Source organism: Equus asinus, chromosome 2, assembly GCF_041296235.1.
Source record: "Equus asinus isolate D_3611 breed Donkey chromosome 2, EquAss-T2T_v2, whole genome shotgun sequence".
Lineage (NCBI taxonomy): Eukaryota > Metazoa > Chordata > Mammalia > Perissodactyla > Equidae > Equus > Equus asinus.
This window is the reverse complement of record NC_091791.1, coordinates 1,889,932-1,912,197: the sequence shown is the minus strand read 5'-3', so window position 1 is coordinate 1,912,197 and position 22,266 is coordinate 1,889,932. Positions and strand designations below refer to the sequence as shown.

Genomic DNA, 22,266 nt, shown 5'->3' with positions numbered 1-22,266 from the left:
ATCAGGAAACTGTGTCTAAAAATAGCAGCCAAGTGTTCAAATTTTTTTAACCCAAAATTGATTGGGATTATGTTAAGTATTTTGTAAACCTGCTATTCAGTGAATAAAATGATTAAGGTGCTGTTTGTAAAACAGCAGAAAGAAAGGCTATTTGAAAAGCTCAATTATATACAGCCGTTTTCCTGAAAGATAAAATACACACACACACATAACAAATATACATACATGTTTTCAGTGGACCATTTTAAATGAATAAGATGTCTGACGTAATGCTGGCATCTGAAAAAAGCCTCTTGAAAACCAGAGTTGTGATCGCCCAGCTCATTTGTGTGAAGCGCTTTTGTAACCACCACTGGTGCCCTCCAGCCAGTCTCCCTCAGGGCTCAGCTGACGCCATCGATGAGGGACAGATGGGACTTTGTCAAGGGCCCCAAGTCGCCTGAGTCATGGGTTCAGATGGTGATCGGGGACTCACTGAGCTCACGTTAAGGGGTGCTAATTCTGAGGACACTCGAGAGAAGCAGAGGAATGGAACCCCTTTGTTTCTGATGAAAGACACATTTACTGTACCAAAAGGGAATTTGCTTGGCCAGAGAGATTCACTGTGACCTCCCAGGCTTTCTCTTTTTTAGAGGATAAACTACATAAAGAATTCAGATGCCATCCAACCAGCTGTCTCCAAATGAAAGATCTATAAGCTACTACTTCCAAGGTAACTTTAAATATCAACAAAGATTTAAAAAATTAAAATGTTATTTATTTTAACACAACTAATTTAGTGTGGAAAAGTGAAACAAATACCCAACAGCATATATACAGTACATGAAAGACGCAGCCTTTTAAAAATCATGCTGTAGAAAAGATAAAGAATGTAACAAGGGAATAAGCCTGGTTTCCTCAAAAAGCTTATGACGTTTCATTTTAAGCCATGTGTAAGTAATCTCAGAAGGGTTTGGCAAAGGTTTATTTTTTTCTATTTCCAGTCTTTTGTAGACAGATTTGCTAGAATGAAGCCGATGCTAAGAGCACGCAAATACTGAACACAAAGGATGAGACTAAATTCAGCAACGTAGAGTGATAGAGTAACCGTGGCTACTGACCACGTGGGGTGGTTACTGACAGCTGGAGACTGAAGTCATCACCCTGTGAAGCAAGCAGTCCAGTGTCCGACGACAGGGAGTCCGTGCGCCTTGGCTTCTCTGCACAGCCAACAGCAAGCAGAGCTGAGCATTCTGTGCTAGACAGCCTGCACCCCTCGAACACAGTCTTTCCTACAGTAGTGTGAGTATAAGGCCACAATATTTATTTGGGATAAATCCCTTATGTAGTCATTTTAATATCAACATTGTTCATTCTTCCAAAATATAAAGTGTTCTAAGGTTGCAGATAATTTTTGTTAAAACACTACATACATCACAACTAGTATGTGAAAGTTATTTATACTTAGATACGGAAAATATCCAAAGAAAATTTACTACCAAATTATTACAGTAGGAATTAATGACATGCTTATTAATTGATCCCATAGGTATGACTAGATTAGCATGGTTTTAGTGTCTATTCTTTCATTTTACTAAATTAGGAACGCAGCATTTACAGAACAAAAACACACAAATGGTGCAGCCACTCAAGGCCTGAGATCGCTCTTCAGTTAGCTATGCTGCGAGCTCCGATACACTTCCTGCTATGTGGAAAAAGCCGCGTTCAGTGCTTCATCAGAAGGTGCTGGTGGAGGTCGTCAGACGCCTTCCAATGTAGATCCTGAACAGAAAAAGCAATGGGCAGTTACCGCAGCCTCTCGCACTCAGGTGATTTCGACAGGGCAGCTGACGATGGTTACAGCTCGTGCGAGGGGAATGGCTACCTCACACCTATTTTTAAAAATCTTGTGATGAACCTATCTGCAATCTTACGAAGCGTTTTCTTCTTCATTGGTATGCATTTTATAGTCATCTAGCGTAGAAAACATCCAACTGTGCTCTAGCAGTGCAGCACACTCGGTACTAGGATCACGGAGCCTGCTAACCCGCCTGAATCGCTCTCGCTCCACGCAACGCCTGCTGCCTTCCCTCTGCTGTGTGTAACGTGACCCAGGACCACACTGCTGGAGGAAGTCCCCTGGGGCCAGGTGACACACTGTAAGTTTACCCCCAGCCTCAAAGAGGCTGTCACTGAGAATGAAGCCCCTGCCCTCACACAGTCTAAGTCTGGAGGTGGAAGAGGTGCCCGGACCTAAGGGCCATGGGCGTCAGAAGGCTTTCCTGGGAAGACAGGCTCAAGCTGATGCCTGCAGAGCAGGCACTCGGGGAGGGAGGGTGCAGGAGGACATGCCTCCTGGAGAAGGGGCAGAAGTAGAGGAGCCTGGCAGGCTCGTGGGCAGTGGTGAGAAACAGCCTGCAGGCCCTGCTGCGGGAGCTTCTCAAGACCAAGTGAAGAGGGTGGGAAGCCCTGAGGTGTCTGGGGCAGGGAATGACACCACCAGGCCTTGGGAGGATGAAGGGCAGGGACGCTAGCTGGAAGCCGGCTGCAGAAAGCCACCCTGAAACCAAGACCTAAACTAGGTATTTAAGACACAGGTTACTGGCCCTGCCCCGCAGAATCTGACCTGCTAGTTCTGGGGGAAGCTCCAGAGAAATCAGGATCTATAAACTCCCTGGGTAAGACATGCACTGCTGTGCATCTGACTCCAAAAGGCAGTGGCCAGAATCCAGACAGTGGGGCTGTGCTGAGAGAACAGCTGAGACAGAACCCCCAAGAGAGGGGAGCGAGATGCTGGGCTCAGGCCCAGGACACTGGGTGAATTTCATTTTGGTTATGCTGACTTGAGCAGCCACCGGCTCATCTAGGAAGCCATTTCCACAGGCTGGGCGAACTATGGTCTGGGCTCAGAAGGTCAGGAAGCTGACTCCACTCCTACATCCCACAGGTGGGAGGGCTGGGGTAACGTGCAAGACCCACAAGCTCCTATCTGCCCCAAGACTTAGGACAGACCTGGTCTCATCTGCCACACTCAGGGAATGTGGGAAAAGGGTGACTGTGCTACAGCGGCTTTTTCATCCTATTTCCCTCTGTGCCCTAGATGTGAGCCCTGCAGCCAAGTAGCACCCACAAAATCAGAAGCCCATCTTGACAATCCAGTCTGTCCAACGAGCTGCAGCCACAGAATGCTGTCACACGCCAAGACTAGTGAGACCACCACCCACCTGGACAGAGGGTGAGGATGAGCCAAGAAAAAAGAGCAGCCATGGCTTCCCCAAGCAGCGTGCTCTGGCTCCTCAACACCGTTCGGGCTGAACGGCGTTAGGATCCATGGCCGCACCTGATGGTCTCTGCACAGTCAGTGCAAGAAGCCTGAGAACTGAAGACCTCGCCTGTGTCACTGCTGAGAGTGAACTACAGCAGTCCTGTCCCAGAGGAGGTACAGGAGCTGAGCCCACCCATCTGCAGAGAAAGGGACGGTTAGAGCACCCGCACAGCGCGAGGAGGAAGGAAGGCGGCCGACTGCAGCACACAACAGCCACAGCCCCGTCTGCGGAAGGGGAAACACGGGCTAACTAGTCTCCAGAGTCAGAGGTCAGCCCGGGGCTGCCCCACGGTAGGGCTCAGTGACTGGTGGGGGGACTTGCTTCTGTCCCTTGACCTGGGCAGGTTTGTTTACACACTTACATTAGCTGTGACTTACGATCTGTACTTCAGTAAATGTTTAAAAATAAACTACCGAGACCCAGAATTTTCCCAATGCGTGTCATGCAGGGAGTCACTTACCCCAATCCGATGGCCAGCAGATGAGACAGCAGCAGAGACGGAAGAAAAACTTTCAGAAACTCTGCTGAGAAAATGCCCCCTTTCTTCATAACACTCGTGTTTCTCATGCTGAGTGTGGCCGTACGCTTCGGGTGTCTGAAGAGGAACTCCCTGGGGAAGAAGGAGCGAGGATGAGTCGAGTGCTGAGTCAGAGACGACCCCGTGATACTGAAAATAGACTCACTTGGGGGGGACATTTTCTGGCCGACTTGACCAATCCCATATCCAGTCTGAATTTTTCTTCAAGATGCTTTCAACTTCTTTCCTTCTCTCAATATAATCTTCCTCAGACTAAGAAAAAGGAAACGTTGAAGGTAGATTAACCTACCGCATCCAGGCCAGAAAGCACCCGAGCCCAGAGCCCACGGCCACTGAGCCGAGCCACTCCAAGGGCTGCACAGAGCAGGGCGGGCAGCTGCCCTCCTCTAGGGACAGGGAGACCACTCCAGTGACATCCCAACTGTGAGATCCCGGTCCACTATGAAAAGCAAACACTGTCCTTGGGAAGCAGTGTCAGGCGAGCACGAAGATGTCCACACACAGATGCTGCCCTGCCTGCAGCGTTAGAACAGAAGAAAATGAAAACCACCTAAAATGGCCCCAGACTGGGGGGCAGCTCAGTAAATGGACACCGTAGAGCAAACGAGTCGAAAAGAAAGATACTCTCATGTTACGTAAGAGGGTAACAACCAAAACCTATACAGACCTATGATTTCAGCTATGTTTTAAAAATTCTGTAACACTAATTAAAGCAGACTTTAAAAATTAGGATTATACATGTTGTTCTCTACTTTTGTTGTTGTTGTTAGGGAGACTGGCTCTGAACTAACGTCTGTTGCCAATCTTCCTCTATTTTATGTGGGACGCCACCACAGTATGGCTTGACAAGTGGTGCTAGGTCCGTGCCCAGGATCTGAACCTGCGAACCCCAAGCCACCAATGCAGAGCACGCGAACTTAACCACTGCGTCACCGGTGGCCGGGCCCTACTTTTTTGTATTTTAAAAATTCTGTACCTGAGCATATAAATCCTTTTTAAAGGAATTATATAAACAGTATAAACAGGAAAAAAGCTGTTTAAACTTTTGGAAATACTCCAGAATGTTGCACCAAAGCTGGACGTGGAGCTGAATATCTGGGAGCAGCCAGCTGCCCTGGGGCACACCCCGTCCCCGTCAGGGCTCCTCCTGAGCTCTGGAAGCCTCGGAGTCTGGCTGGGGCCAGGAGCCTTCCTTGAGAGATCCTGGGGTAGCAGACTCCAGATGCCTTGGCGAGGGAGGCTGAGGGGAGACTAGCCTGGGAGAGCGTGTGACTCAGTGGTACTGGCTGTAAGACATGCTCTGTAAGACACACAAGTAAATTCAACTGTCACGTCACCATGACTAAAGTCACCCAAGGAGACACTTCTTGGGCATCACTGTGTGCCCAAGGCGCAGCACCAGCAGACAGAACGCTGCCTCCAGGTCCTCTGGTGGGTGGACCAGAACGGCAGCAGGACACTCGGGCCACAACGTGGGGGGCACTTGTTCTCACAGACGGAAGCCTCCAGGTTTTGTGGCCTCACAACAAAGCTTAGTGCTTGACATGTAAGACCCCTTAAATATCTGTGGGGCAGATGTTACAAGCGACCTCGGGCTGAAGGACCAGCCTGGCTAGCTCCTACACTGAACTGCCCAGGCACCAGCTGCACGGCCTGAGGCACAGTTTCTGGAAGCAACTACAGCGCCCAGTGAGGGAGGAGCGTCAGCACTACAACGATGATGGCAGAGGGTCCTGAAGGGCCCCGCAGGTAATGCCAGGCCCCCAAGCAGCTAGATGTTAAAACCCACTCACTGCCCGACCGACGGCCACAGAGACTGCTCCCACCTGGCTCACTCCTGGCCTTCCCACTGCCACTCCCGCCCTCCCCGGGCAGAGGACCCTCCCACTCCGTCGATCCCCTTGTGTCCTTGGATGGGGGCCTGTGCTACACACCCTAACCCGAGCCCGAACCTCCTCTGGTCGGCTCAGTGTGAAACCCAAGTGCTGGGGACGCCCCGACCCCACATGGTTTGAAAAAAGGCAAGAGACAGTCTGAAAGCTGGACTTTACTCAGTTGCACTGAAAACTTCCTGTATAAATAGATCACAAACACTGCAACTGCTCCTCTTACCTGAGAGCTATTTTTCTCTCCAATGCTATGGGTGTCTGTTTCAAAAGCTCTGTTAGTATCTTGTGGGGTCTGTGAGCGAGGCGGGCTGGGTGACAACGTGAATAAAAACAGGAAGAACAGAATGTCATGTTAACATTCACTTCACGAGAAGCAGACCCCAGGCAGGGGAGCATCTCCTCAGTGAGGAGGAAGCCCTCAGCAGTGCCCACCTCTTCCCTCCCACCCTGCAGATCAGGGCCAAACTGGTCCTCCATCTTTCAGCTGAGCTCAACAGGCATCAGCTAGGCCAGTCCTCTGGCGGGAGGGGGACATGGACAGCCAGTGGGTGGCGGGCTTTGTCACCCACTGGCTTTGTGGTCTGTTACACAGCCCTCAGGAGCACCTGACCTTTGATCTCTGACCCAGCCGTGCTGCCTGCTTCACTGGCAGTACTGAGATATGGGCCCACGATGACCAGCCTGACAAAGCTAATCCATGCAATGGGGCAGAAGCATAGGGACCGAGTTCCGATCTGCCCCTGGCTTTAAAATGGCCCCTCCATAGGGCAAGCCTCAGTCACTTCCTCCCACAAGAGGGCAAGGGGCCCACTGTCTAAAGAGGGCTGGCGAAGCCACGCCCCATGCGGCCTGAGCTGAGCTGAAGCAGGCGTTTACAACTGGGACTGCTCGCCTACTTACAGTCAGCACTGTAAGACACACGCTTATTTATACCCACCTGTCACAGTGAGAACTCTTGGAGCTACTCCGTCCAGACTCATGCTGGGCATCCAGCAGTATTTTTTCCATTTCACCATTATAAATAGAAACTGAGGCTGGAACGCTGCTCCCGTTCCCATTATTGCTGAAGTGCAATTCTACCCAGGAGCCTGATGGCGACAAAAAAGGGCACAGTTGGAATTTTCTACCCACTTTGGAGTCTGGTCCTAACGTATAACCAGCCCACCCCTCCGCTCCCAAGAGGTCCTGGGGACACCACCTCCCTGAACCACATCCCCTGGCGCCCATTTCCAGCACTTGGGTTCCAGCAGCTAGTCTAGCCTTGCCCTCCCCCGGGAGCTGCACACCTGCCCTCCCGGACGCCAGGCAGATGCTTGGGAACCTGCTGAGGGAGCAGGTCCAGCTGACCACAGTGCTTTCCTGCATTCAATTTTTAGAAGCAAAATGGTGTCAGCAAAAGTTTAAGGGACTTGAAAATTTTAAAAAGGTTTAAATTATCGCATAAACCTATTTGAACTAGAATCACATTCTGACCCTGAGGCCCCACAAAATTCTTTTCTGACTGCTGTTCTGTATTTATTTACATCCGAAGCCAGGTGAATATACTTTGAATAGAACAAAGGATTTCCAACGAACCCTGATGAGTCAGAGGCAAGCCATCCCTCCAGTGCCCACTTAGCCAAGTCTCCATGGGGAGGGAGCCCAGCATTCTCTCACATGACCCCACATCTGACGTGTTCCACATCCCCAGCAAATGCATTCCATCCAGACAGATTCTATAGACGCAGAGAGCTGTCCTAGCACCAGGTCATCTGCTTACAAAACAGAGCACATGAGCAGCTACCACTCCCCGCACCCCCAAACCCTGCAAGGAAAGCCATTACCATAAGCTAGGCTGTCTCTTGCTAGCCCCACTATCTGGAGTTAGCTCGATAATTCACTCCAGTCCAACAACTGATCTGGGTACACTACACAAATTTGTGCTCAGAGCTGTGAATCCAGAATGAGTGGGCAGAGCCCCCACCTGGAGGGGCCTGCTCGGGAGCGTCCTCAGTGGACGCACAGCCACAATACAGGGCAGTAAGGTGCTGGGCGAGCGCAGGCTGAGGAGGCAGGGCTGCTGGTTTTGCCTGTGTGTGTTTGTACTGGGGCGCTGTAGGTGGGAGAGACCTGAAAGATGAAAATGATTTTGGCACATCCCACATGTCCCACAAAAGGACACGTGTGAACCCCAAACAGAGAGCTGTCCTCACAGTGCTGCCAGTGGCAGGTCCAGTGCAGCTGGGGTGGAGATGCCCACAGGTGGGGGCAGTGAGACTGGGGAGGTGGGTCAGCACCAAGAGCACAGCCTGGGGGTTTGGACTTGAGGGGGCTACCAAGTGTTTGTGGACTCATGCATGTGGCTGAGCACAGTTTTGTTGTTGTCGCACAGCTTCCGCTGTAGGGCTGTGCCATGATTTATCCATTCTGTTAGATGTGTGGCTTGCTTCCAGTTGGGGGCAGTTACGAATAATGCTTCTGTAAACATTCGTCTAATGTTTCATGGTGTCCACGTGCTCCTGTTTCTGTTGGATGTGTACCTAGGAGTGGGATTACCGGGTTAAAGGTAATACATAAATGATGTCAATGTTAGTAGAAAACACCACTGCTTTCCGATGCAGGTGAACCCATCCGTGTACCATTCTCCCAATATGAGTGTTTTTGTTGCTTCACACTTGGTATCATCAGTCTTTAAACTCAGCCATTCTGAGGTGTTTGGTGGTATCTTGTGTGGTTTATTTTGCATTTCTCTAATTTCTAATGAGGCTGAACATTTTTTCATACATTTACTGGCCATTGGATAGCATCTTTTTAAATTACTGGTTCAAAATTCTCTTACTCGTTTCTATTGCGTTGTCCATCTTTCTCTTATCTATACAAGGTCAACATTCAAGATACAGGCCTTTATTCATGTGAATGTGTTGTAAGTAACTTTCACTGTGGCTTGCCTTTTCACTCTTAAAAACATCTTCTGGGGGCCAGCCTGGTGGTGTAGTGATTAAGTTTGCATGCTCCGCTTCGGCGGCCCAGGGTTCGCAGGCTTGGATCCTGGGCACAGACCTAGCACGACTTGTCAAGCCACGCTGTGGTGGCATCTCACATAAAACAGAGGAAGACTGGCACAGTTGTTGGCTTAGTGCCAGTCATCCTCAAGCAAAAAGAGAAAGACTGGCGACAGACAGTTCAGGGCCAGTCTTCCTCACACACACGCGTCTTCTGATGAACATGAGCTCTTGATTTTAATTCAGTCAAATTTTCACTCTCTCCCTAATCTGAGGTCATGAAGATATTCTACTGTGTCGTCTTCAAAAAGCTGTATCGTTGCACACTCACTCAGATGTGGGTGTAATGCACCTGGATTTAGCCTGTGATCTGAGACGGCTTAGCTTTCCCAGACGGCCTTCACCTGCCCAGCACCATCCATGAGCCTGCCTCTGCCGGGCCCTCTGCTCCGTGCCGGCGCCTCAGTCAGAAATCAACTTGCAACATGCACAGGGCTGCTTCCAGCCCAGGACAGTCTCTGTTGGAGGTGTCTGTAGCTCCAGCACGTCTACCTGCACGGCAGCTCTGGTGACACCCGGAGGACAGTACAGTAAGGAGAGGATGAAGGCAGACCACCCAAGACCGAACAATTCATGTACTAGAAAAACCTCAGTGAACCAGGTTTGTAGTCACTCTCATTTTATTACAATAAACGTCACCCAGAGCTGCTACTCCGTGCTCAAACCAAGCCGGCACTGGCACTACACAGCACCGCGCAGGGGGGACGGAGCCCACTCATCACTCCGCTGGGTTAGCGGAAGCACCAGAGGCTGCACAGCTTTCCAACACACGAAACAGGCTCTCTTCTGAAAGAGTCCTGGCCGCCTCTCAATAGCTGCTTGTTGCAGAACACATCCTACTAATCAGAGAACAGCAAATCAAAGACCCAGAAATCAATGTGAACTTGCAGCTGACACCAGCCTCCCAGTTAGCTGCTAACAAAAGGATCGATCACATGACGTTTCCAAATTAATGCACAACTTTTCTCTTTTAGCTCCAAGTTGCTTCACGTTGGCCTGGCCGGCACAAGCACCTCTCTAATGCACAGGACGGCCAGGGTCTGTCTGGGAGCCCCGGCCCCTCAGCCTATGCCTGTCAGGAGAGGCTGCAGTGACTTCAGAGCTGCCCACACACCCCCTTCCTGAGACCGCTCGTCTGACTACATCTTCATCAAGGTTGCTGACCATACTTCTGAGTACTCCAACGCCTTCTAACGCCGAAGTATCACTCTAAAAGCTCCTGCATGAGTCCTCAACTAGCCCCCCTTCCTTCCCTGGGACTCAAGGTGACACTCAGCCTGCTCTGGCCCTGTGGCAGGAAACAGTACATGGGCCCCTGCTTTGGGCATGGTTCTCTTTCTCTAGGCTCAATCTACGTTATTCAGATTCTGGGCCTGGCTCAGTTTCCCTGAGGAGGCCAAAGTGCTGCCCAGGTCACCTGCAGGGTCTGACATACTGGAGTCTAAGGGGGTGCTTTTTTCTGACATGAAATGGGAGGGAGTTTCCACACCAATAACCAATTCTCCAACACCCACTGGCCATCCAACTGTCCATGTCAGCTTCGAGGGCAGGTCCCACGAGACAAAGGGCTCAGTCCCACGAGGCTGCCCCTACGTTAGACACCAGCCACAAATCTGTGGGACATCTACACTACCCACACTTCTGCCTGGCCTGGCAGCCTACAGATTCTGAGGTTCCTACAACGCCCCGCCCCCCACCCCGGAAAAAATAACTCCCACTTTACTTCCTCTGTTTACCCACTTACTAGAAAGGCTACAACTCAGGGAGAGCCAGCTGGAAGAGACCACAGGGCGGGGGGGGGGGGGGGGGGGGGGGGGGGGGCGGAGCTTCCCTGTTCCCTGCTCTCTCTGCTCCCAGCGGCCCCGCCCAGCACGCACAGGAACCTCATGGTCCAGGCCTCAAAATCTAACTTCCAGCCCCTCCCCTCCCTGGAGGGGGTGGGTGCCAAGTTTCCACCCTCTAATCACAGGGTTGGTCTTTCCCAGCCCATCCTATCTATGTTAATGGTCTATGCTAATGAGGCTATCTAGGGCCCAGTCACAAGTGTGTTCCAAAGGGGCTCCTACAATGAATAAAGAAAGGCGCTATCACTCCAGGAACTCCAAGGGGTTTGAGGTCTGTCAGGAGCCAGGGACAAAGACCAAATGTGTACGTATGTATATTTTTCCTTAATTGAAATATAATTGACATGTAACAGTATATTAGTTTCAGGTATATATTTTTTAATTATACCACAAGGGCCAACTCAAGACTCCATGGAGACAAGTATACCCTTTTTTAAATCATCTCATAAAAAGTCCTAAGCATCCTACAAAAGAAAAGAATCCCATTCTGGACTGTTGGAGCAAATGCTTTGAGTCCAAAAGCTGTTTCCAAAGAATGATTTACTAAAGGACAAGAGTTTTATTATTAACCTGCAACAACTGGATCAGGAAAGCATACTTCCTGGAAAATAGGAAAACGTATGCTGTTTACCTACTTACATCATGCAATTAAGGTCACTCATCTTTTTAAGCAAGAAAAATAGGGATTACGGTTGCTTCGCAACCTTAGAAAACTTCCTCAGAACCACAAATAAGCCATGGAATAACGTAGCAGAACAAGCCTCAGAAAGGCGTTGAGACTGCTGGCCCACGGCAGGCCTCATCCCTAACTTCACTCCCTCTCCCCGCTCTCCCCACACCCACCGAGAACACTGCCAACAGGACCACAAGTCCATCTGGAATGGGGAGGAACTAAGTGCTCGCCCGGTACCTGCCTCTACTCTGACAGAGGCCGGGGACGCCCTAGCCCCGCTGCCCCCCATTTAGCCCAGGGCAGACCTTTCTCTCCACCTTTGCACAACACCCCCCACTCCCCCCCCCCCACCGGCCTCCAGCCTAGCCTGGGGTAGCAGGTCTCAACCCTGGCTGTGGAGAATCACCTGTATGCTTTTGTTTTTTCCCTTTCTCCACCGCCCTTGGAAAAACTCTGATTTGGAATGCTGGGTGGAAGCCTGGCATTGTGGCAGGGTTGAAACTGACTGGTTAGGGGAATGACAGGCATCCAAACAAATAACCTACCAGACAGCGGGATGCAGAGGGATGCTGGAGAAGGTGTGGCATCCCAGCAGGCAAGCCTGAGGCACAGAGCCGCCAAGCCTGGAGGGCGCCACAGCCCTGTCACTGAGGGCTTCTTCCCTGGGAGGGGCGGGCTGTAAGAAACCACTGCTCTCAAAAGCTTCTCAAGTCCGGTGGGGCGGGAACAAGAGACCTGATTGACAGGTGATTTTAAACGTTAAGTCAAAGGGGTAGATTATTCAGTTCCTGGTTCCTCAAAGGAGCTGGTGATCTCTCCCTTCCTCTTGCCAGGCCGGGCCACAGGATGCTGCCTGTCTCATGCCTGCTGTCACTGTGGCTCCAGTGTCCCACCGGCCCCACATCAAGAGCCCCGGGTTCTTCCTGAACTGTCGCCTGCCTGACTTATTCCTCACTTAGCCTCTAGGCCTCACTGTACCCATCTGTGAAACATAGGGGTTGGGCTATGATCTAGACGTCTGAAACCCTAAACTCAGACTGCATGACACTACAGTTCCCCTCCAAAAGAAATGACTTATTTTTCTCTCCAGACACCTCTATCCACGGGGGGCTGCTTACAACATCTCAGCAGCTGCCGATGCAGCAGCAAGTGAAGAGGTGGGACCGTCTCAGAGTACGCGGGCACGGACCTTACTGCACTGATGACTCAGGAGCAGCTCTGCTCAGAACACAGGGGTCCTTCTGGGAAGTGGATCATGCCCCCCCCATGATACTGTGGCACAGTATCATCACAAACTTCCGCCTCCCTCCTGAATTTCAGCAGTTGTCTAAGGGAAAAAAGAAAAGCATATACAACACCTTGCTAGTCAACAGACGGAGGTAAGGAGAGAAGCACCAATCAATTTGTGCTGTTACCTCCTGGGCAACATTTGGTCCCAGAGGATTCCAGCGCAGCGGGGGGTGTCTGCTGTGGCCTGAGGGCCAGCCTACCAGGGCTTTCTCCTGCTTGGTGCAGAGGTAATCACATCACAACAGAGCCGAGGGGACAAGGGCTGCCTAGGCCAGGAATCCTTGCCCAGATTCACATTTCTCAGGGCGGCTGTGAGGCCCCGTGGGACTCAAGTGACGCCTCCCACAGCAGGCTGGCCCGTGAGCCAGTGCCCAGCCGCACGTCGTGCACTCAGGAGAATGCCCTAAAGAACCCTGAACAGGAGTTTCCACTCAGTGTATAAACATCTTTTTACAGAATACGGAAAACAGAAAAACACATCTTTTATCTCACGAGCTGGCGATTCTGCATTGCCAGTGACTCAGCAGTCTACTGTCAGTCACGGAAGGGAGATCCAGCCCCCAGGAGCATCAGCAGGCTTCCACACTACAGCTGGACCCATAAGGCAAACACAACGTCAGAAGTTGTCGTTTGATAACTAGGAAAATGATGATTTTAAGGCAGTTTATGAAACACCCTTGGATCTTTTGAGAGACAAGACAGAAAAGATTTAATCCTTTAATCTATTTCAAAGAATTAGTCAATGTCTAAATAAAAGGAGCAATTACAGGATTTTTTAAATGTGGCTATCACTTTTTAAACACGTGTTACTCAATGCATTAGACTGTCTTCCCTAGTAAAATCTTATTTTAAGGAGTAAGAAAAGTAATTAGCAGCCCACTAAATTTATCTGAATAAGGGTTTTCAAAGTCTTTTTTTATTTTTCCTTTCTCTCCCCAAAGCCCCCCGGTACACTGTTGTGTATTTTTAGTTGTGGGTCCCTCTAGTTGTGGCATGTGGGATGCCGCCTCAGCGTGGCTTGACAAGCGGTGCCATGTCCGCGCCCAGGATCCGAACCGAACCGGCGAGACCCCGGGCAGCCACAGCAGAGCGCACGAACTTAACCACTCGGCCAGGGGGCCGGCCCCTAAAAGTCTTAACGAAGTTTACCAACCCACTCTCAAAGGGTTAAACAGCCCTCTCCAGCGCTATTTACATGTTGGTTTTGCCCAGTGAACTCCTGCTTCAGAGAAGACAAAGGTCGACGGCCAGCGGCTCCTGCTCCGCCTCCCGGGCCGGGGTCACTCACTGAGCCGGAAGGAGCAGGCCCGGGGGGCGGCTCTACTGAGGCAAGACCACAGGGCGGACCACCCAGCTGCCACCCGCTTAGCGGTGCGAGATGCAGTGGCGCCCGGAGCCCTGGTTTTCTGCGATGCAGGGGTGGTCGGAGACCCGGGCCCGGGGCGCAGCGTCCGCCCAGCACGGCCCCGTCTGCAGCAGGGCGCTGCATGGGACAGGCAGCGGGCAGCTCCTGCACCGTCAAGCCAACTCGGAGCTCTGTTTTGGAGCGACCCACTAGTACTGCTGGAACATGAGCCTAAAAATAAAACTGACTCCACGTCTGCACCATTTCTGCGCGCTGCCCATCTGTTCCCCGAGCAGAGCGGCTGGCGCCCATGCGCCCCGCGTCACGGAGCCCCTCCGTCCTTCCCCCGCCCCGAGAAAGTGCCGCCCGTCACCGGGGCACAGCCGGCGACGGCCTCATGCGAAGGCCGCACCGCTGACCTCGCCAGGCTTGTGCCCTTTTCTCGCTAAAACCAGCACTGGGCTCGACGACAGAACAGGGAGTAAAACACGACCGAAACAGCACTCGGGCTCCGGGAGACGCGACGCGGAGGTGCACTTCCACCTGCCCGCGGTGGAGGCTGGGCTCGCCGGCGGAGCCAGCCGGGCCCGGGCGCGCGAGCGAGGGGAGGGAGGCGCCGGCGGCCCGGGGCGAGCCCGCCGCGCAGACCCCGCGGCGGCGCACCGTCGGCTCCCACGCCCGCCGCCCGCACCACCGGCCCTGGCGACGGCGTCCCGCAGGCTCTGCCCCGCCGGCCTCGTTCCCACCCCGGCCCCGGCCTCCGCTCGGTCTCCCGGGCCCGGCGCAGCTCACCCTGCAGGTTCTCCTCCTGCAGTCCGGGGGTCCCGCTCTGCGACATGGCGCGCGCGAGGGCGCTGCGGCCGGCGGGCCGCGGTCAGGCGGGGGAGCAGGAGCGCCGGCCCAGGGGCTCGGGCTGCGTCAGCCCAGGGCCGCGACTGATGGATGCGCCGGCGACGCACGCCAGATAAGCGGCGGCGTCGCCCATTGGCCGCGGGGCGGGGCCTGCGGGGGAACGCGTGCGGCGCGTGCGGCGCGTGCGCGGGGTGAGACGTGCGGCGCGGGGCGCGCGTGCGCAGGCGTGGCGAGGGGCGGGGTCCGGGGCGAGGAGTGGTGGACGCCCTGGGCACGCTTCAGGGGGCGGGAAACTGAGGCATGGAGCGCGTCTTGGGGCGCGCCTGGGAGGGGTGTAGTGCGCGCGGAACGTGCGGCGGCGCAGGCACGGCTGGGAGACAGGCCCGAGGCGCTGGCCGGGCCCGGCGGGGTCAATCGCTGTTCTTTTAATGTTGCTGGAGAATGTACTGCTCTCCCTCCAACAGTGAAGGAAATGCGACAGCGGAACGTCCTAGGGCCCCGGGGGCTTGCTAGAGAGACTGCAGGTGGAAACAGACCAGGGCCAGGCCACCTGTAAGGATGGACCTGTACCCACGCCCTGCGGCCGCCCCCTACCCGCGACTGCCGGCGCACGAGCCCGGCCCCCCACCTGCAGCGACCGGCCGGGAAGCCAGCGTGCCACAAGTCAGAGTTGCAGGAAGTCAGACCAGCATCTCCAGCAACTGGTCCAGGAGGCCGCACAACCACCCCGTGACACTCAGCCCCAGATGGCCAGAACGTGATCAGTAACTGACAGCTTCCCCAATTTCTGTCCTTCCTTCCAACTTGGGACCAACCAGAGAAAGCCAAAATGCTCCCCTAACCAATCGCGAGGACACCCCGCTTCCAGATCCCCACCTCCAGCATCCGCCATGGCCCCATCCGGACAACCCTGAGCCCCCGTTTCTTTCCGCTGAAGTCTCTGCTCCTCCGCCTACCTTTGGGTTTCTGCCATCACAAGTGTCGACCCCGCCTGCTACAGTGCGCCCTGAGTAGCAGCCTCTGCTGTTTTCACCTGGGGGGTCCTTGTTTCCATTCTAGGTAAGGATGCTCTTGAGAGGGGCATTAGTCTCCTTAGCTCTCTTTCTGGCTATAGAGGGGCTAGCCTTTCAGTTTGATCATTAGTTCTCATTCTCGTTTATTCAACAAGCGTCTGCTCAGCACCGTCCGTGTTGCAGCCGTGTTCTAGATGGATACAACAGGGCACAAACAGAAACCGTTTCCCCACAGGGACGCAAATCACAAAACCCCCATAGGATGGTCCCACTGGCACCTCTCCTCGCTGGTGCCTCTCCCGGCGCCTCAGGCCCCTTGCTGGGAAAGCTGCCTTCCCTGAAGAAGCCAACGACATCAAGTCTTCCAACCCATGAGACAGTGTATTTCTCCATTATTTAGATATTCTGATTTCTCTCAGCAGGGTTTTGTAGTTTTCAGTGTACAGGGCTTGCACATCTTTTGTCAGATGTATCCCTAAATATTCGTATTTTTAATGTTATTGTGATTACTTTTATTACATTTCATTTGATTGTTTTTGTGTATTTTGGGGGGTTTGTGTATTGTTGCATCCTGCCATTGGCTAAGCTCACCAAAACTCATAAATTTTATAAACCCTCTGAAGTCTCTGTGGGCAATTACCTGGAAAGGCTTACACGGAAATATTTCTCATTGCAGCCTGGTTTTCCCTCCCCACGTGGAGCCCTCTCCAACTCCAGCAAATTCCATCACTCAGAGGACCCCATGCAAGGGAGGCCTGACTTCCTGCAGCATCCGTGTAAACCCGCCTTTGAGAAGGTTATCATGTTGGGGGAGGGGGGCAGGTACATCTGCCGGGGAAGCCCAAGGAGCCCCAGGTCAGAGCTGGAGGGGGCAAGTGGGAAGGAAAACTCCGTGACTTGAAGATCTGCTCCACTTGGCCCAGCCGAGCTCAGGTGCCCTGCCCTGAGAAAACAGCACTGGTATCAGGACAGTGGGCAGCACACTTTTTTGCTCCTGTAGCCCCTGAAAGAATTTTGAAAACTACTCCTTCCACATTTCAAGTAGACACCTAAGTTTCTCCTCGTAAATGTAAACAGTTGCAAAGGATGCTGTTTCTGGCATACTGTTGTTACGGAACCAGGTTTGTTTCGCCCGCCACCCGGTAGGTCAATCACTAAGACGAGTTTACAGCAGAGAAGGGGTTTATTCACAAGGCAGCCAAGCAAGGAGTCTCAAATCCTCCTCCCCAAAAATAGGGATTAGGGATATTTAGGGGATGAAGGGCGGGCGGTCTGAAGTGTGGAGATAGATGATTGGAAGTATGAGAAGTGAGGTAATTGATGATCTGCGCAGGCGTAGTCAGACTCCACGCCTCTTCATAGGACACATGTTCACACAATGGTGGCATAGGCTGATCTGAGATTCGGCCCCCTGACGTCAAAGGGGCACCTATCAGACATTCTCTGGGGCCCAGTTGATGAGTCAGTGGTCCTAATTGGCCTGAACTGGACAAGGAGTCCACTCGGTTCCTGAAAAACAGCTTAAGCACCCGTTGCCGTGCGGACCCAAGCATCAGAGATGTCATCTATAGGGTGGGCTTTTTTTTTTTTTGAGGAAGACTGGCCCTGAGTTAACATCCATGCCCATCTTCCTCTACTTTATACGTGGGATGCCTGCCACAGCATGGCGTGCCAAGCGGTGCCATATCTGCACCCAGGATCTGAACCGGCGAACCCCTGGCCGCTGAAGCGGAACGTGCGCACTTAACCGCTGCGCCACCAGGCCAGCCCCAGGGTGGGCTTTATAGGGCATTCTCTGACTGCTTTTGCAAACGGACAACTGACTGAATCTAGTTAAAGCAGGTTGGCTCCCGTTTCACTGTACGTATTATTTTAATCAAACTTTCCATAACGCTTTGAAATGTATACAATGGCTGCTAAGTACCAAAGTAATTTGATATTACCATGGTCCAATTAAAATATACATTCATAATTGTCCTCTTTAGCAGGAACTTTTGTATCTTTCAATTTTCTTCTTGAAACTATATGTCAATTTTACTTTCTCCTTATAAATTTATTGTAAGATGATGTCTTTTCTTTTTTTCTTTAAGATTTTATTTATTTATTTATTTTTCCTTCTCCTCCTCAAAGCCCTTAGTACATAGTTGTATATTTTAGTTGTGGGTCCTTCCAGTTGTGGCACGTGGGACGCCACCTCAGCATGGCTTGATGAGCAGTGGTTGGTGCGTGCTCAGGATTAGAACCAGTGAAAGCCTGGGCCGCTGAATCGGAGCGCTCAAACTTAACCACTCGGCCACGGGGCCGGCCCCTCTTTTCATTTTTGAAAGTCTTTTATTTTATTTTATTTTATTTTTAGGAAGATCAGCCCTGAGCTAACATCTGCTGCCGATCCTCCTCTTTTTGCTGAGGAAGACTGGCCCTGAGCTAACATCTGTGCCCATCTTCCTCTACTTTCTATGTGCAACGCCTGCCACAGCATGGCTTGACAAGCGGTGCCATGTCCACAACCAGGATCCGAAGTGACGAACCCTGGGCCACCGAAGCAGAATGTGTGCACTTAACCACTGTGCCACCAGGCCGGCCCCTCAAAGTCTTTTGTTGATCACCCTGTCTTATATCTATTTATAAAAATTCCAATTGAGGGACATTCTACAGAATACCTGTCCTGTACCCTCAAACTGTCAAGGTCATCAGAAGAAAAGGAGACCAGCTCTCTGCCAGGTACTGTTCCATTGTCGCACAGCCCTTGCAGCACCTGAACCCAAAATGTGGGACCCCAAAGGGGACCTGGGCAGGCCAGCCTAGGCAGGCAGGGAAGGAGAAGAAAATGGCTTGGGGCAAACAGAATACACTGCCGTCAGCTCCACATTGGACCAGATTGACTCCTGCTTGGACCACCTGGAGAACAGCCACCTCCACGCCCACCTCCAGAGTTGCTTAAGTCCAACTGGCAGACATGCCTTGAGTCCAGCAGCAGCCTGGGGAGGCCCCCAGTGATGCCAGCCCCTAGGATCCTGGAGCCCCCGGCCAGGCTCCAGCCCTGCCTCCCTGGCCAGGCTCTAGCCTGGGCACTCACTGCCTGGCTTGCATACCTTCTCAAGACCAGGCCTGCAGGTGCCCTGGTGGATCTGCCTGTCTGGGCCACCCTTCTGGTATTCTCATACTCCCTTTGGGTGCCTGGGCCAGCCCCCACTGCTCTGCATCCCCTCATGGGGCTGGGGGTGTACCTGCCCAATTCCTGAGCACTCCCCACTCTGCCCAGGCCTTGAGTGTCCACAGTAAATGGGCCTCCAACACCAAAAACGTAAATAAATAAAGGGAAGTCACAGCCAAGAGGGGCCTAAGACATGAGACTGTCATGTAGTGTCCTGGATGAGATCCTGGGATAGAAAAAGGATATTAGGTAAATACTAAGGGAATCTGAATAAAGTATGGACTTTAGGTAATAATATATCAATATTGATTCATTAATTATAGCAAATATACCATACTAATGTAAGATGTTAACAATAGGGGAAACGGGGTGTGAGGGTATTTGGGAACTCTGTACTGTCTTCATAATTTTTCTGTAGATCTAAAATAGTTCTAAGAAATAAAGTTTATCAAAGATAATATACTAGATGCTACTCGTATGAACATGTGTAGTAGTAAATACATTTTTAAGAAAAGGTATAGAGTAAATTAACTAGGTACTAATTGAAAAAGCTAGGAAAAAACCTTAAAAGAAATAAATAAATTTATAACATTTTTTAAAAAGTTAAAGCAAAATGAACAAGTGAGAAAACAGATTTGTCTTAATAAATTTGAATTTTATTTTAGTGATAAACAACATTTTGGACAATAAATGAGGATGTTCTTAAAAAGTCAGAGGAAATTTAGAACAGGATGCAAACATCATGTACACGTTTATACTAACAAAAACTAAATAAAATGATTTTCCAGGAAAATATAAATTACAAAAACTGACTCATAAGGAGGTAGAAATTCTGAAGAGGTAGCAAAAATTGGAAAGGTGATTGACGACCCATGTTCCCCAAGGATGTCAGGCTCAACCGGTTTATGGATGAGTTCTGCCAAACCTTCAGAGTATGGATGGCTTCTGTGTTATTTCCAGGGTGTGGTCATGTAACAGCTAGATCTTTAATTAGCATGAGGGCAGCCATCTTAGGGAAAGGAAGCAACATTGTAACTATATATGACCCTGACTCACGGGTCCCTGTGGATACATTCTAGCCTGCACGTAGCCCAGGATGATTAATTGCAAAATGATCTGCTAGTTCTGACTCTTGCTTACGCTGTGATAAGATGACAACTTTGTCCTCCCAGTTCCCCAAGAACATGACAACCTCCAGAAAGAAAAAAATTGCATTGGTACCCATCAGAAATGACAGAAGAAAGAGGTAATGTGGCGCCTTGAAGTTTGTCACACCAGATGGTCACCTCCCTAACCCCTCCTTCCCTGCCCGTTTCCCCTGTGTAACTGCCTCGAGATTCTGGGTGACTTTAAGATGGTTCTTCAGGACGCTAGTCTGCCATCTTCCGATTATGCTGGCTAATCGTATAAATTTTCCTTTCCCATCCACCAGCTTGTTTGCAATTGATTGGCACCGGGTTGCGGCTAGCGGAGCGAGCCTCTTTTTTGCTCAGTTAGTTAGGTAGTGAGACTTTACCGTGTCATTCTATGAGGTTGGTACAACTCTGAGACTCACAGCAGGTCAGGGTACCAGAGGGAGATATAACACTGGACCATTTTCACTTAGGAATACACATGCAAACATACTGGATAAAATGCCATCAAATTGAATTCTAAAGAAGATTAACACATCACAACCAAGTAGGGTCTTTCCTGGGAATGTAAGGATGGTTTAATAGATATATTTTTTTTTCTGCTTTTTCTCCCCAAATCTCCCCAGGACATAGTTGTATATTTTACTTGTGGGTCCTTCCAGTCGTGGCATGTGGGACGCCGCCCCAGCATGGCCTGATGAGTGGTGCCATGTCCACGCCCACAATCCGAACTGACGAACCCCTGGGCCGCTGAAGTGGAGCACGCAAACTTAACCACTCGGCCACAGGGCTGTCCCCTATTTTTTAAAATATTAAAGGAGAAGAATATTTTGAACATCCTAACAATCAGAAATACCTGAAAGTTCAAAGACTAAGAATATTATAGGGGCTGGCCCAGGGGCTGAGTGGTTAAGTTCACAGACTCTGCTTCAGAGGCCCGGGATTCACAGGTTCAGATCCCGGGCACAGACCTACACACTGCTCTTCAAGCCATGCTGTGGCAACATTCCATATAGAAAATAGCGGGAGATCAGCACAGGTGTTAGCTCAGGGACAGTCTTCCTCAAGTAAAAAGAGGAAGATTGGCAACAGATGTTAGCTTAGTGTTACCGAACCAGGTTCATTTTTGCCTGCCACCCAGAAAGCCAAACACCGAGACGAGATTGCAGCAGAGAGAGTTTACTCACAAGGCAGCCACGTGAGGAAGTGAGAGCATGAGCCTCAAATCTGCCTCCCTGAAAATGGGGACTCAGGGATAGTCATGGGATGGGGGCAAGGTGGTCTGAAGTGTGGGGAGAGGTGACTGGAGGTGAGGAGCGGGAGGGAATTGATGATCTGCGCAAGCATAGTCAGACTCCACACCTCTTCATAGGACCTGTGTTCACAAAATGGCAGCATTAGCATGATCTGAGGGTGGTGTTTTTAGCCTCTTGGTGTCAAAAAGTCGCCTCTCGGACTGCTGAATGGGCCCAGTTGGGTTGGTGGTCTCAATTGGCCTGGAGTGGACAAGGAGTTCTAATTCCTGAAGAACACCTCACACACCCATTACCATGGAGACCCAGGCTCCAGGGAGATGCTATCTATAGGAGCCTAGCGAGAGTCAGAGAACATATTGCCTAAACAGCACAGTTGACAGTGGGTGGGTGGGTTAAACAGCTAAAAGCTATAATCAGTAACTGCAAAAGGAAAAAAACTTTAGTGCCTAGCTACCTGATCATCAGTGGCTGTTTGCTGGTTTCAATCTCTGCTATTCTTTAGTCATTCCTCATTTTTGAGGGATTTGGGGCAGCAACCAATCTAGCTGCTTCCTGCTGAATTGGGGCCTAGATCCGGGCTAAAGAAATGAAACTGTTTAGCACTTATTTGGAAATACTCTCGTTTCCAGTTTCATGTTGATGTTTTTGTATTATTAGAATTTTGTATCTTGTTCCACATCTAAAACATCTGAAAAGCACATTTTATAATCAAGTGTCCGACCAGAAGGATAAGAAGTATAGACAACCCAAAGTTTAACAATCCCTGAAAAATAGACCTAATCCCAGTGGGGCCTCCATCTGGTCTCTGGGTGGGGCAGACATCTGGTCTCAGGTCCTGATAGTCTTTTGTTTTACTGGATATGCATCAGAGACCAGAGCAATGGCCTATACGCTGATCTTTCCGTTGTCATTGATGATGGCCATCAGCACAGA

The 22,266-nt window shown here is 51.1% G+C and overlaps 1 protein-coding gene and 1 long non-coding RNA gene across 2 annotated transcripts; one reads left to right on the top strand and one right to left on the bottom strand.

Moving 5' to 3' along the window:
* Positions 1 to 735: 735 nt before the first annotated feature.
* On the bottom strand, positions 736 to 14,961 carry BNIP3 (BCL2 interacting protein 3). Its single transcript, XM_044748472.2, has 6 exons — positions 14,718 to 14,961; positions 6,670 to 6,820; positions 5,956 to 6,040; positions 3,989 to 4,095; positions 3,766 to 3,915; positions 736 to 1,761 (listed from the first exon to the last, which is right to left on the bottom strand). The coding sequence occupies exons 1-6, from the start codon at positions 14,761 to 14,763 to the stop codon at positions 1,716 to 1,718; spliced, it is 585 nt and encodes a 194-aa protein (XP_044604407.1). The 5' UTR covers positions 14,764 to 14,961; the 3' UTR covers positions 736 to 1,715.
* A 38-nt stretch (positions 14,962 to 14,999) lies between these two features.
* Positions 15,000 to 19,730, top strand: LOC106841062 (uncharacterized). The gene is made up of 3 exons (XR_006514110.2): positions 15,000 to 15,836; positions 16,467 to 16,586; positions 18,147 to 19,730. It is a non-coding gene; the product is annotated as an uncharacterized lncRNA (long non-coding RNA).
* The last annotated feature ends 2,536 nt before the right edge of the window (positions 19,731 to 22,266 follow it).

Bases quoted from the DNA above. Each gene is read 5' to 3' on its own strand.
- BNIP3 (XM_044748472.2), bottom strand. From the start codon at position 14,763: ATGTCGCAGAGCGGGACCCCCGGACTGCAGGAGGAGAACCTGCAGG. The intron at 6,041-6,669 runs GTGGGTATAAAT...GTTGTCACCCAG, and splicing joins AAGAGTTCTCACTGTGACAG to CCCGCCTCGCTCACAGACCC. The intron at 3,916-3,988 runs GTGAGTCTATTT...CTTCTTCCCCAG, and splicing joins CCAGAAAATGTCCCCCCCAA to GGAGTTCCTCTTCAGACACC.